Here is an 11,900-nt window from a genome sequence, read left to right as displayed (position 1 = left end):
TGTGTATGATGTGTATGGTATGATGTGTGTGTATGATGTGTATGGTATGATGTGTGTGTATGATGTGTATGTGTATGATGTGTGTGTATGATGTGTATGTGTATGTGTATGATGTGTATGTGTATGTGTATGTGTATGATGTGTGTGTATCATGTGTGTGTATGATGTGTATGTGCATCATGTGTGTGTATCATGTGTATGTGTATGTGTATGATGTGATGTGTATGTGTATGGTTAGCTAAACGCTACGCGTCCTTTGCCTCGTATCCCGTGGCTCGTGCACGGTCACTTCATGTCGACCTCTGGGCCGTCCGGCGGCGGAAAATTGAAGACGCGGCCCTTGACGCTAGCCGCCAGCAGGCCCATGTCCTCCTCGCGGGCAATCTTGCTAGCAGCAGCGCCCAGCTTGGGGAGCGCATCGGACCTGCTCTCGGCGAGGGCCAGCACGGGCGCGCCCGTCTTGAAGCCCTTGCGGCCCGCCTCCTGCTGCGTCTTGCGGGCCAGGTCGCTGATCTGGTTGGTGCCGTAGTCGCGGTTGGTGGTCAGCGGCGAGGCCGAGAGGGTCTGGACCCAGTACTTGTTCCACAGGGCCTCGAGCAGCTTGGCGTCGAGCGTCGACTTGTAGTGCGACACGTCGAGCGGGTAGTAGTGGTTGGCGTGGGCGCCAAAGTCTTCCATCTTGCCGAGCGGAATGGTCTGGAAGCCGTCGGCCTCGACGCCGGCGGCGCCGTCCTTGACCGTGGGCCCCTTCGCCTTGTCCTGGACGTACGTGTCGGGCAGGGTGCGGAAGGCGCCCATGTCGACCTTGCCGGCGCTGACGGTGCGGTCCGGGTCGATGACGACGGCGCAGAAGGGGTCGGAGAACTGCTGCTGCGTCTTTTGCGTGTTGACGTCGATGCCGGACAGCCAGCAGCCGTAGCCCGGGTGGCTGTGGTACCAGCCGACGGCGTTGTCGAGCTGGCCCTGGTCGCGGGCGCGCTGCAGGAACTCGACCATGTACTCGTTGGCCTCGTCCTGGGCGTTGACGCGCGTCTCGGTGCCCTGGACCGGCAGGCGGAAGGCATCGGTGACGACAAACGTGTGGGCTTCAATCTTGCCCATCATCAGGCCCATGACCTCGAGCGAGCCGCCGGCGCGCGCGTGCATGACCATCTTGAGCAGCGCGACGGCCGAGATGCGCACCGAGGTGAAGTAGTGCGGGTCGGAGCGCCATGGGTGCGCGCTGTCGAGGGCCTTTTGGGCCGGGGCCGAGTACGAGTAGAGGGCATCCTTGGTGCCGTCGACGAGCTGCACCGCGTTCTCGAGTTCTGGAGACTGTCAGCCGCTGGAGGCGCGTGCGGGGGGCAGGGCGGGGCAGGGCGGGGCAGGGGAGTCGAGAGACTCTCAAAGAAGACAAGTGCGGGATCGCTGCAGCAGGAGCAGCGGCTGCCAGACGTACCCCAAGTCTTCAGGGCGGTCCCCATGGCTGCGCAGCGGACGGTGCAGGCGGCGTGGGTGGTGAGGGGGCGGATTGTTGGTAGACGGAGGTGGGGAGCTTGAGCTCGGGCGCTAGCTGCCTGGTGAACGAGCAACCATCACCGCAAAGGCAAAGGCAAACATTCTGGTCCTGTCACCGGGGCCGTCACCCTACGTGCGATTGGAAAATGCTCCTGTAAAGCTTCTGTGATGTCCTGTGAATAGACTGGCTGGCTCCTGTGAATAGACTGGCCAGCTCTGGTGAATGGACTGGCCTGCTACTGCGAATAGACTGGCCTGCTACTGCGAATAGACTGACCAGCTACTGCGAATGGACTGGCCAGCTCCTGTGAAGCTTCTGTAATGTCCTGTGAATGGACTGGCTGGCTCCGGCGAATGGACTGGCTAGCTCTTCGACCCCCTCTTCGACCCCCGCTGCTCCTCCCAGCCCATGTCCTGATTCATCCGGCTCGCCTCGGCCTCCATCTTGCTCACCCACCGGCGCGTCAGCTCCTCGTTGTCCCTGCGCAGCGTGTCCCGCTCCTGCTCGGCCATGTTGAGCTGCAGATGGAGCGCGACCATCTCGTCCTGCATCTCCTCGACGAACCGCCCCTTGCCCTTGAGCTCGTCCTGCTTGTCCTTGCCGCGCCGCTCGAGATGCGCCCTGTGCGTCTCCAGCTGGGCGATGCGCTGCTTCTGCTGCGCGTCCGACGCCTGCAGCGCCGCGAGGCTGGCCGCGAGCGTGCCGAGCCGCGACTCCAGGCCCGCGCGCGTCTTCTGCGTCGCGGCCAGCTCCGCGCGGAGCTGGCCGAGTGCTGTCGCGGCGGTCGCGTCTTGCTGGGCGGCCGTGGCTTGCGGGGCGGTCGCGGCTTGCGGGGCGGCCGTGTCTTGCGGTGCGGCCGACTGCGTGGTCCGGGTCGAGTCGCTGGCTGGGCGCGCTGCGGCCGTCGGTCGCGCCTGTGCTGCGGTGCGGTCGGCGAGCTTGGTGTCTGCGTGTCGTTAGTCTCGCGTCCTCTGCTCACAATGCGCGGCGCGCGGCGACCGACAGGCGTTGATGTAGACGCGATGCGCCTGCTCGCGCGCGTCACGGGCGTCCAGCGCGGACAGGTACTCGGCGAGGGCGTTGCTCATGGCCGCGGGTGAGGTGGCGCAGTCGCTCGCAGTGGGTGCATGCGCTCGCCCCGCGTCATCCAGAGTGGTGCTCGCAGAGACGGCGTGCGCGTGCAGGCTGCAGGCTGCAGGCTGGCGCGGCGACGGACAGGCCGCGCGGGCGAGCTCGGTGGGGTTTGCGCCCTGATTCGCCCGACGGACGGCGGTGGCTGTGCTCGAGAAGCTCCGGCCGACAGAGGGTGGTAGTGCACATCGGACGGCGCCCTCGAGAAACGTCCACCACCGCCAGTGCGCGACACACAGCTGCAGCCGCCTCCCCGTCAAGCCGCCGCCTCCCCGTCCAGCCGCCGCCGCCTCCCCGTCCAGCAGCCGCCGCCGCCGCCGCCACGCCGTCCGTCTACGGCCCGCCCACGAGCGATTGACCGCCGCGATGCCGCGCACCCATCACGTGTCCAGCACCGCGCGCGCGCTCCACCGCGTCTTCGTCCTGCCCAGCCTGCGCAGCGCGTCGGCGTCGTGCGGGATCCCCCTCGACTTTGCCCCGGCGTTTGCGCCCACGTACGGCCCGCCCAGCATCGCCGTGCCGTCGCCGCTCCACCAGACGCAGACACGGCACAAGTCGTACGCGCGGAAAGACACGCGCCGCCACGCGCTGACCGACTACTTTACGCTCGACAACGCCATCGCCGCCCCGCGCGTCAATTTCGTCGACGCCAATGGCTCCTTCTTCGAGGACGTGGCGACGCTCGACGCCCTCGCCGCCGTCCCCAAGACGACACACCACCTGGTGCAAGTGACGCCCGGCGGCGTCGACGAGCACGGCGTCGCGGACCCGACGCAACCCCCCGTGTGCCGCGTCGTGAGCAAGCTGGAGCTGCGCGGCCAGCACGAGCGCAGGGTCGAGGCGGCGCGCAAGCAGGCCAAGGGCGCCGTCGGGCCGGCGCAGAAGAATCTCGAGCTGAACTGGGCCATTGGCGGGGGGGACTTGAAGCATCGTCTCAGCAAGCTCGATGACTTTCTGCGCCAGGGGCGGAGGGTGGAGGTCCTCCTCGGCCCCAAGAAGCGCGGCCGCAAGGCTACCGAGGAGGAGGCGCATGCCGTCTTCAAGGCCGTCGTGGGTATCGCCGACGCCTGTCGCGCGCGGGAGGTCAAGAGGGAGGGCGCCGTGGGCGCTGTTCTTACAGTGGTTTTTGAGGGGCGGGCCGAGGACAAGAGGGCGGGCGAGGGTAGGAGCAGGGGCGAGAAGAAGACGGATGAATCAAGATGAATCAAGATGAACGGAAACAGTTCATAGTCTGCTGTCATGCAGCTACCCGAGAGAGCCCAGCCTGCTATCATACAGCTACAACCATCTACCTTTACAATGTACAGCACTACAACGCCCTAGTCATCTCGCTCACCTCTTTACAGTGTACAGCACTGCAACGCCCTAGTCATCTCGCTCACCTCCTTCCCTCAACAGGCGCCCCCTCGCGACCTCCCCCTCACCTCGACCTCACCTCGACCTCCCCCCTCACCTCGACCTCCCCTCCCCACCAGGCTGCTCCAGCGCCTCCTCGAGCTCATCGATTTCGCCAAAGGCCTCCTGCTCCGCCATGGCCCTCTCAAGCGCCTCGTTCGCAAGCACAATGCCCTCCTGCGCCTGCTGCTGCGCCTTCCAATCACCCCGCGCGTGCGCGAGTGCCTTCTTCTGCCTAACGAGCTCCAGACGGGCCGAGAGCTGCTCGAGCACATGTGTATCGACGTTTGTCCTCTGCACGCTGGCGCGCGCGAGCGCGACTTCAGCCGCCGCCTCGTTGCCGCCGAGATGGCTGGCTTCGGCGACGTGTTCGTGGACCTGCGCCGCCAGGAGCGCGGCTTCGTACATTGCGTCGTGCTTGTCGACCTCGAGCTCGCGCGCAGCGACGTAGTGCTGCTCCGCTGCCACGCGGCTGGTTTCCTCCGCCTGCCCGCCCAGCGCCGTCTTGGTCGCTATCTGGTAGTCCAGCGCTTGGATGCGCGGGTAGTGGCTCGCTGCGTCCTCGCGGCTCGCAATGTGCGTGTAGTCTGCAAACGGCATCCCCGTGACTTGGCTGAACTGGTGCTGCTTCGCCTCGGCGAGCAGACTGTACGCGCTGATGAGGAGCTCTGTGCGCTTCGGGCCCTCGGGGAGTCCCTCGGCGTGCGCGTACCGGCTCGAGGCCACGCTCTCGTACGCGTGTGCGCGGCCCGCGCTCAGCTCCGCCGCGTCCGTCAGCATCAAGCCGCGGAACTCGGGCCAGCCGACGACGGATTCGAGGTCCGACGCGGGCGAGCTGCGGATCAGGCCTCTGTCCCAGGGCGCGATGCGCTGGTGTGTGAGGTCTTCCTGGTGGGAGAGGAGGATGTTGTTGAGGGCAGCGCGCTCGATGAGCACGCGCGAGCCTTCGAGGAGGTTCTTGACGTCGACCTCGTCCCAGAGGCGCATTGTGTCGCCGCACTCGAGCTCCTCCAGCGCCTGCTCGAGCATCGGGCGCTCCTCGAGTGTTACGAGCAGGCTCCTCCCCTTTCCGCCTCCTTGCTTGGCCTGGTACTTCAGTATGTGCTCCAGCAGCTGTGGCGAAGGGCTCTCAATCTCCATGGCCTTGTCGACAATCATCAGCTCGCCCTTGCGGAAGCGGTACGAGAGCGCTGTCCTCCACGCCAGGTCGTACACCTTCTTCTGCAGCTCCGTGGAGAAGTCGCGTGGCCTGGGTCCGTGGGAGACACCTCCGGATCGGATCGTCGGCGACCTGACGTCTCCAAGACGAGCCCTTCCGGAGCCCTTTTGCGGGCGCATCTTCCGCTCTGAACCGCGCACCTCCCATCTGTTCTTGGTCGAGGCCGTACCCAACCGTGTCATGTCGCCCTCGTAGACGACGGCGCGGTGGAGTATGTCCTTTCGTGTGGGCAGATAGAGCTGGTTCGCAGGGAATTCCTCAAATCGGAGCGGCTCCAGGGACGGGAACTGGTGGATGGTCGCGAGCACCGTCTGCTCCTCGAACGGCTTGACGGGCACGAAGGTGTCGGCGGGAGTAGTGGTCGGGGCGACGGCGGCTTTCGACGCGGCCGACGTGGTAATTGGGCGGGCAAAGCCGGACGTGATCGACTTCTGCGCAGTCGTTAGACCAGTACATGGAGGCGTTCAGAGGCGCAACTCACGGTGCAGCGGGCAGGCAGCGCGGTCTGCCGCATCGCCAGCCGGCTCCATTGCTGCGAGACGCCCCGCAGCGGCGCCGATATCCTTGTGGTCGCCATGGCGGGCTGTGATGTGCTGGGCTGGCGTCGCGGAGGTGTTGCGGAGGAAGTTCACGAATCTCGAGAGGCCCGCACAGACCGCCGACATTTCTTCGACAACGACACCATCACACGCTTCCCCTGCACGCCCCGTCATCCATCGTCCAACACCTCAGATGGCGTCCCTCACGCCGTCGATGCGGCAGTTCAGCACGTGTCTGCGATGCGTGCGCCACGTCCCCGCCGCCAACGGCGCGCAGCACCGCCTGCTGTCGTCCTCGGCCGCCGCCCGTGAGGAAGCGCAGCCCCAGCCAGCTGCCGCCTCGACGCCCCAGCCGCCGCCGCCCCAGTCCGCGGCGGATGCCACCGCGAAGGACGTCCCGGAGTACATGCAGAAATGGGGCACCCTGGACCCTGTGACGGTGGAGAACAAGAAGCAGGAGCGTCGTCTGCTGCGGAGAGAAGGCGTCCAGCCTGTTGGTTCCCGCCGTCGCCGTGCTGCCCTGCGCATGTCTGCTGTGCGCAACACCGAGGAGATACCATTTGAGCAGCTGCCGTACCAGTGCTTCCAGGAGGCCCGCAAGTTCTTGCAGGAGGACAGGCAGGAGAAGCTGAGGGAGATCAAGACCCAGCAGGCGCGCATTCAAGCTGTCGCGGCGTCCGGTGCTAGCGATCAGTCGAAGAGAGACAGGATAGCCAGGATGAAGCAGCACCTGAACCAGTTGATCATCGAGGCGGACATCAACGACCCCGTGGTGAAGAGGAAGTTTGAGGATGGACAAGGCATGTTAGGACAGCAGGACGCATGAAGCTCGACTGACAATTGTGCAGGCGACATGAACAAGCCCATCTACCGCTATCTGGCCGAGAAGAAGTGGCGCGAGTTCAAGCGCAAGGTCCTAGAACAGCGCGTTACCCAGCTGAACGTCGTCCCTGACCTGCTCGGGTCGCTGGATATCGTCGCAGACGTTGATCTGTCGTTCGGTCGAAAGACCATTCAGCCCGGCGACTTTGTTGAATCCAACATCAGCGAGCACATGCCAACTCTGCACGTGCAGACATACACACCTGGCGAGAAGCTGGTGACGGTCGCGGTCGTGGATGCCGATGTTCCTGTCCCAGAGGAGGATGGTTTCACCACACGCTGCCATTTCATCGCTTCGAATATTCGCATCTCGCCCAACGAGACCTCGATCCCTCTGCAGCGCATTGCTGAGGACAGCAAGAAGAGCACCGACGACAACAAAATTGCTCTGCCGTGGGTTGCTCCCTGGGCGAACAAGGGCGCACCTTACCACCGCCTGGCCATCGTTGTGCTGGAGCAGAATGAGGCACGGAAATTCGACATCTCCAAGCTCAGCACTGTCCAGCGCGATGGCTTCGACCTCCGCAGCTTTGTTGCGTCGCAGAAGCTGAGGCCGCTGACCGCGACTCTGTTCAGGACAAAGTGGGACGAGAGCATGGCTGGTGTTCTGGAGCGCGCTGGATTGAACGACCAGATCAACATCGAGTTCAAGAGGAGGAGGGTTGAGCCATTGCCCTACAAGAGGCGCACTGAGCGTATGCGTTAGAGCAGCTGTACGATTACAGTAAATCTTGGATTAGCGACAGAGATGCTGTAAGTATTTGGTGGGTGTACTATATACTGCAATTTGCAGAAGTAACATTGTTCGACAAAAGTCGGTCGCAGTTGGCGTGTTGACCTGGATTGCTCCTTCCACTTCTCAGCACCCCACGTTTTCCCCCACTTTCCCTCAACACGTCTCCCTCTCATTATCGAAATTTGCTTGTTTCTGTTCTCTGCTTGTGTCGCTCGCTTTTGATTTGCAGCGTACATTGAATCAAGCCCGAGCTGCTGCTGTTGCCGTTGTCTCAAGCAGCCATCCCAAACCAACGCCTCACTTACCTTCTATCGAACGTTCGCTTTCGGTTGCGCAACCTCCTTTGTACCGATGTCACCAAAAGCACAGCCGCCGCGGGAGCTGTTTGCACCATCTAGCGCCCATATTGCGCTGGCGATTGCGCTCATAAGAGCGAAGCCACCCGGTACCTCAGCCAGAGGTGAGCTCTACCTTGCCTGACACTGGCTCTTGCTGACCATGCAGATTATGTTGTACAGCTACGAGACCAAGTGCGACCTGGCTCACCGGCATCTGACCTCCCGGACAACGGACAATATCTCGATCTTGTAGCATATTGGAAGGACCATTGTCAGAGACTACAAGACGAGTGCGATCAGTTACGACACGAGAACAGCAGACTCGAGCGTTCGAACCACTCGCTCACGATTCGCACAAGCTGTACTCTGGATGCTGCTCCTGTCAACGCTATGAATACTTCAAAGCGCAAGGGGCGTGCAGCTTCGCCGGCGAGAAACGCAAAGCGTCTCAAAGGAGACCAGTCAATCGAGCGCTCCGTGGCAGAGACGCAGGAAGAGATTGACCACGACATGGATTTTCTCGATGGACTGGGGCAGGGTAAGTTTCAACGGCTGCTCGTACTCAGAGTACTGATGGGCGATGCAGAAGGCAACAACCTTACCGAAGCATTGTTCACGACCCACAAACTCTGTCGCACGTCGAATCCGAATGTTGATACACTATGCTTTACACTGGTCCGGACAGCAAACGCTTTAGGTAAGGTCATACGGCTGGTCGCCCACAGACATGGACAGCTCTCGCGTCAAGGGGTGCAAACATCTGGAGCAGCGTCGCTGGACCAAGACAAGTCCAAATTCGCGCTTGCCATGACAATCTGCGCTCGAGGTTTCATGTCGGTACTTGTTGGCCTCACAAGGATGACCGAAGCTACCGACGACACGCGACTCTCAAGCCTTGTTGTATGCGAGTTGGCCGACATGTTCAAGACTGTACTTGCTGCAATCGAATCGGTCGCACGACAGACAGCCCAGCAAGTACCAGCACTGGCAGCTGAGCCGAAGAAAGCGAAAGACAACGCGCCCGCGAAGGTCGTCAAGGAGTCTGTACCCGCTCGTGCCTTGGCTCACTTGCTCATCGGTCTCCTCGGCTTTCTTGACAAGACCAACACAGTACACCAGCAGATTTTCGACGGGTTCGTCTATCTCCTACTCGAGCGCGTAGGTCGGCGGCTGTTCTATTGCACGTTCGGTAGACATCGTAGCAACTTGGTGGAGGGTGACATTGAATCGATACCCGAACCGACATCCCCAGAAGAAGTCCAGAAACGTGAGGTCGAAGCGCTGGGGACACATCTCGAAGTCAAGGCCTTGATCTTGGTTCTCGAGCGTGCGATGGGCCTCGCGCCCAATCACATGAACACTCAAACATCCAATATTAGCCGAAGTCAGAAAAAGCTAGGTCGTACTTTGAGTCTCAAGAACCTACCAGCCGCTTCGAGGGCTCGCTTGAGCCCTGTTGCTAAAGAACGACTCCAGCGGACACTTGTTGCCTGCATGTATGGTGACAAGGCCGACGATGAGTTCCTTGATGTTCTCACGAAGCCTATGCCATCGATGCGACTCGGTAACTTGCAGAACGTGGCGAGGGTGGAGGACAAAGACGTGGAAGACTGGTATAAGAAGGAAGTCTGGCGGCTTGTAGGCTGGGATGTGCTTGCCAAGGGCAGCGGGTGGTCGTGACAATGATGGAAAGGGTTGGTGCTTGTGATGAGCTTCAGGTGGCGAGGATATATACCTGATGTCCATTGTCTCTGCCATGGTACGATCATGTCAGTCAGGAGTTTGTAGTTCGCTTTTACACCGTATCTAGACTACCCACTTTTGGTGATACGTTCAGGCCTTTCACGTGCAGTCGCCAACGGTTTGCACAGCTGCAACGGTTTGCACAGCTGCAACGGTTTGCACAGCTGCAAGTTACCCGTGCGATCTCGGAGCTTGGTCATGGGTTTGCGCAAACGTTTGAATACTTCACTGTGAATACAGCAGTCACCGCGCATGGACCCTTGCACTGCGACTTTGTCCCGCACTCCTCGCCACCTTTCTCTTCTCTCCCTTCCACCCTCTCCCTTCCACTCACTTACGCTCTTTTCCTTCCACAAGACACAACATACACAATAGATACCACAATGGCGGAGCCCGCGGACGATAAATCCGCACGGCTCAGTACCATCTCGCAACCTGTCCGCACCTCCCTCGACAGCGTTTCTCCAGGCGTTGCCCGTATCGAGGCAACTGCGGAGCACCTCACGACTGCCAACCGAGCGTGCATCCTCTTCGGTGTGCTACTCGCAGCATGGGCGTACGGTTTGGATAGCATCCTCAGGACCGCATACCAGCCACTTGCTGTCAATGCCCTGAAGGCGAATGCGCAGCTTGCCACAGTGACAGTTTGCAGAGCTGTCATCGGTGCCGCTGCTCAGGTAAGTGGTCTCCGTGCTTGCCCAACCGACCGCGAACGGGCCTAGGGCAATGGAAGGGAGCTAACACGGTGAAGCCCACGGCAGCTAAGATCGCGGACGTCTTTGGCAGGATGGAAGTGCTTGTGGCCTCTGTCATTCTCTACGTCCTCGGTGAGTAAAAAGGCACAAAACAAAAGTGTCTTTCACTCACATTTTCAGGCTCGGCAATTGAGGCTTCTGCCAATAACCCTGCGACTCTCACCACTGGCAGCGTGTTCTATCAAATCGGCTATACGATGGCCGTGCTGATCCTGGAGGTCATTGTCGCCGACACTACGTCCCTCCGATCCCGCCTGTTCTTTTCCTATGTCCCAGCCATTCCGTTTCTTGTCAATACCTGGGTAGGGGCCGAAGTGCTGGATGACATTCGAGCTCTCGGATCCTGGCGTTATGGCTTTTGGATTTGGTGCATCATCTATCCAATCTGCAATCTTCCCCTCTTTGGCTCACTTTGGTGGGTCAATCGTAAGGCAAAGAAAGCAGGTACCCTCCAACAGTACAAGACGCCTGTCCAGGAACACGGAGCGTGGGCAGTCGCAAAGGCCTTATTCTGGCAACTTGACGTCGTTGGGCTCGTTCTTACCGTCTGCGTCTTCGGCTTCCTCCTTGTCCCTCTGACTATCAACGAAGGGAATGGTCAGACTTGGGGCCAAGCAAAGTTTATCGCTCCGCTTGTTACTGGTGTGCTATGCATCCCTGTCTGGATACGTTGGGAACGCATTGCGCCGCACCCGATGGTACCCTTTTATGTGAGTTGACTGCCAATTTTGACGACCAACAGTACACTGACTACTTTCTAGCTGCTCAAGGATCGTGCCGTATGGGGTGCGCTTGCGATCGGGTTTTTCCTGATGTTCTGTAAGTTCTGTTCAGTCTTGGCTGCAGCGAGGTATACTGACCACCCCTAGCTTGGGCTTGTCAGGCCGACTTCCTCTTCCTCGTGATGCGAGTGGCTTTCAACCAGGGGGAGAAGGCGACCACTCGCATAGTCGCTCTCTACAGCTTCTGTTCGACCTTGGCCGGCATCGCTGTCGGCACGGTTGTCTATCGCGTGCGCCGCCTCAAGCCTTTCATCTTGTTCGGCACCTTCCTCTTCCTTGTTGCCCTCGGACTAATGATCTACTATCGCGGTGGCGTCGGCACGCAGAGCGGTATCATCGGATCTCAGGTTCTTCTTGGGATCGCTGGCGGCTTTTTCCCATACGCGGCACAGGCTAGCATCCAGGCTGCCACCGACCACGAGCATGTCGCCGTCGTCACTGGTTTATATCTGTCAATGTACAACATCGGCAGTGCAGTCGGAAACGCGATCTCAGGTGTAGTATTTTCTCAGGTTGTACCAGGGCAGCTGCGAATACGCGGGTTAAGCAACGAAGCTGCGGACAAGTGGTACCGTGAGCCGCTGGATCATGTGAACGCCTTCCCTCCGGGTACAGCTGAGCGCGACACTGTGATAGAAGCGTACAAGTACTTCCAGAGGATTGTCTGCATCATCGCTGCCTGCGGCTGCCTTGGATTGATCGCCTTCGCTTTCTGCATTCGCAACCCAAGGCTTCCCGATACACAGTCTCTTCCTTACGATGAGCTTCCGCAGAAAGATCAAGATGTGGAGCAGCGCGAGTCTCATTTGATGGAGACATACCCTAGCTGCACCTCGGTCAACCGCAGATAGGCAGTGGGTCTATTCTCGGCTGCAAACATTT

The 11,900-nt window shown here is 60.5% G+C and overlaps 7 protein-coding genes across 7 annotated transcripts; 4 read left to right on the top strand and 3 right to left on the bottom strand.

The window, feature by feature from the left end:
- Nucleotides 1-263: 263 nt before the first annotated feature.
- On the bottom strand, nt 264-1,640 carry M421DRAFT_170716 (COP9 signalosome complex subunit 5). Its single transcript, XM_033587772.1, has 2 exons — nt 1,439-1,640; nt 264-1,307 (listed from the first exon to the last, which is right to left on the bottom strand). The coding sequence occupies exons 1-2, from the start codon at nt 1,461-1,463 to the stop codon at nt 286-288; spliced, it is 1,047 nt and encodes a 348-aa protein (XP_033447853.1). The 5' UTR covers nt 1,464-1,640; the 3' UTR covers nt 264-285.
- A 220-nt stretch (nt 1,641-1,860) lies between these two features.
- On the bottom strand, nt 1,861-2,586 carry M421DRAFT_101571 (autophagy protein 16; the record flags this gene model as incomplete). Its single annotated transcript, XM_033586658.1, has 2 exons — nt 1,861-2,444; nt 2,502-2,586. The coding sequence occupies 2 exons, from the start codon at nt 2,584-2,586 to the stop codon at nt 1,861-1,863; spliced, it is 669 nt and encodes a 222-aa protein (XP_033447852.1).
- A 409-nt stretch (nt 2,587-2,995) lies between these two features.
- M421DRAFT_64410 (uncharacterized protein) lies at nt 2,996-3,832 on the top strand (the record flags this gene model as incomplete). Its single annotated transcript, XM_033596155.1, has 1 exon — nt 2,996-3,832. One exon carries the CDS (start codon nt 2,996-2,998, stop codon nt 3,830-3,832), a length of 837 nt encoding a protein of 278 aa, XP_033447851.1.
- A 246-nt stretch (nt 3,833-4,078) lies between these two features.
- Nucleotides 4,079-5,820, bottom strand: M421DRAFT_64890 (ribosomal protein L4; the record flags this gene model as incomplete). The annotated part of the gene is made up of 2 exons (XM_033596202.1): nt 4,079-5,674; nt 5,725-5,820. The coding sequence occupies 2 exons, from the start codon at nt 5,818-5,820 to the stop codon at nt 4,079-4,081; spliced, it is 1,692 nt and encodes a 563-aa protein (XP_033447850.1).
- A 155-nt stretch (nt 5,821-5,975) lies between these two features.
- On the top strand, nt 5,976-7,370 carry M421DRAFT_101569 (PEBP-like protein; the record flags this gene model as incomplete). The annotated part of the gene is made up of 2 exons (XM_033586656.1): nt 5,976-6,582; nt 6,631-7,370. The coding sequence occupies 2 exons, from the start codon at nt 5,976-5,978 to the stop codon at nt 7,368-7,370; spliced, it is 1,347 nt and encodes a 448-aa protein (XP_033447849.1).
- Nucleotides 7,371-7,751: 381 nt separating this feature from the next.
- M421DRAFT_64772 (uncharacterized protein) lies at nt 7,752-9,418 on the top strand (the record flags this gene model as incomplete). The annotated part of the gene is made up of 3 exons (XM_033596191.1): nt 7,752-7,860; nt 7,905-8,276; nt 8,325-9,418. 3 exons carry the CDS (start codon nt 7,752-7,754, stop codon nt 9,416-9,418), a joined length of 1,575 nt encoding a protein of 524 aa, XP_033447848.1.
- A 446-nt stretch (nt 9,419-9,864) lies between these two features.
- M421DRAFT_64717 (MFS general substrate transporter) lies at nt 9,865-11,869 on the top strand (the record flags this gene model as incomplete). The annotated part of the gene is made up of 5 exons (XM_033596187.1): nt 9,865-10,162; nt 10,219-10,308; nt 10,357-10,946; nt 10,998-11,055; nt 11,106-11,869. 5 exons carry the CDS (start codon nt 9,865-9,867, stop codon nt 11,867-11,869), a joined length of 1,800 nt encoding a protein of 599 aa, XP_033447847.1.
- Nucleotides 11,870-11,900: the final 31 nt, after the last annotated feature.

The sequence above is a fragment of the Didymella exigua genome (assembly GCF_010094145.1).
Source record: "Didymella exigua CBS 183.55 unplaced genomic scaffold M421scaffold_16, whole genome shotgun sequence".
In the NCBI taxonomy this organism is placed as follows: Eukaryota; Fungi; Ascomycota; class Dothideomycetes; order Pleosporales; family Didymellaceae; genus Didymella; species Didymella exigua.
The sequence above is the reverse complement of the archived record's forward strand: the minus strand, read 5'-3'. Positions and strand labels throughout refer to the sequence as shown.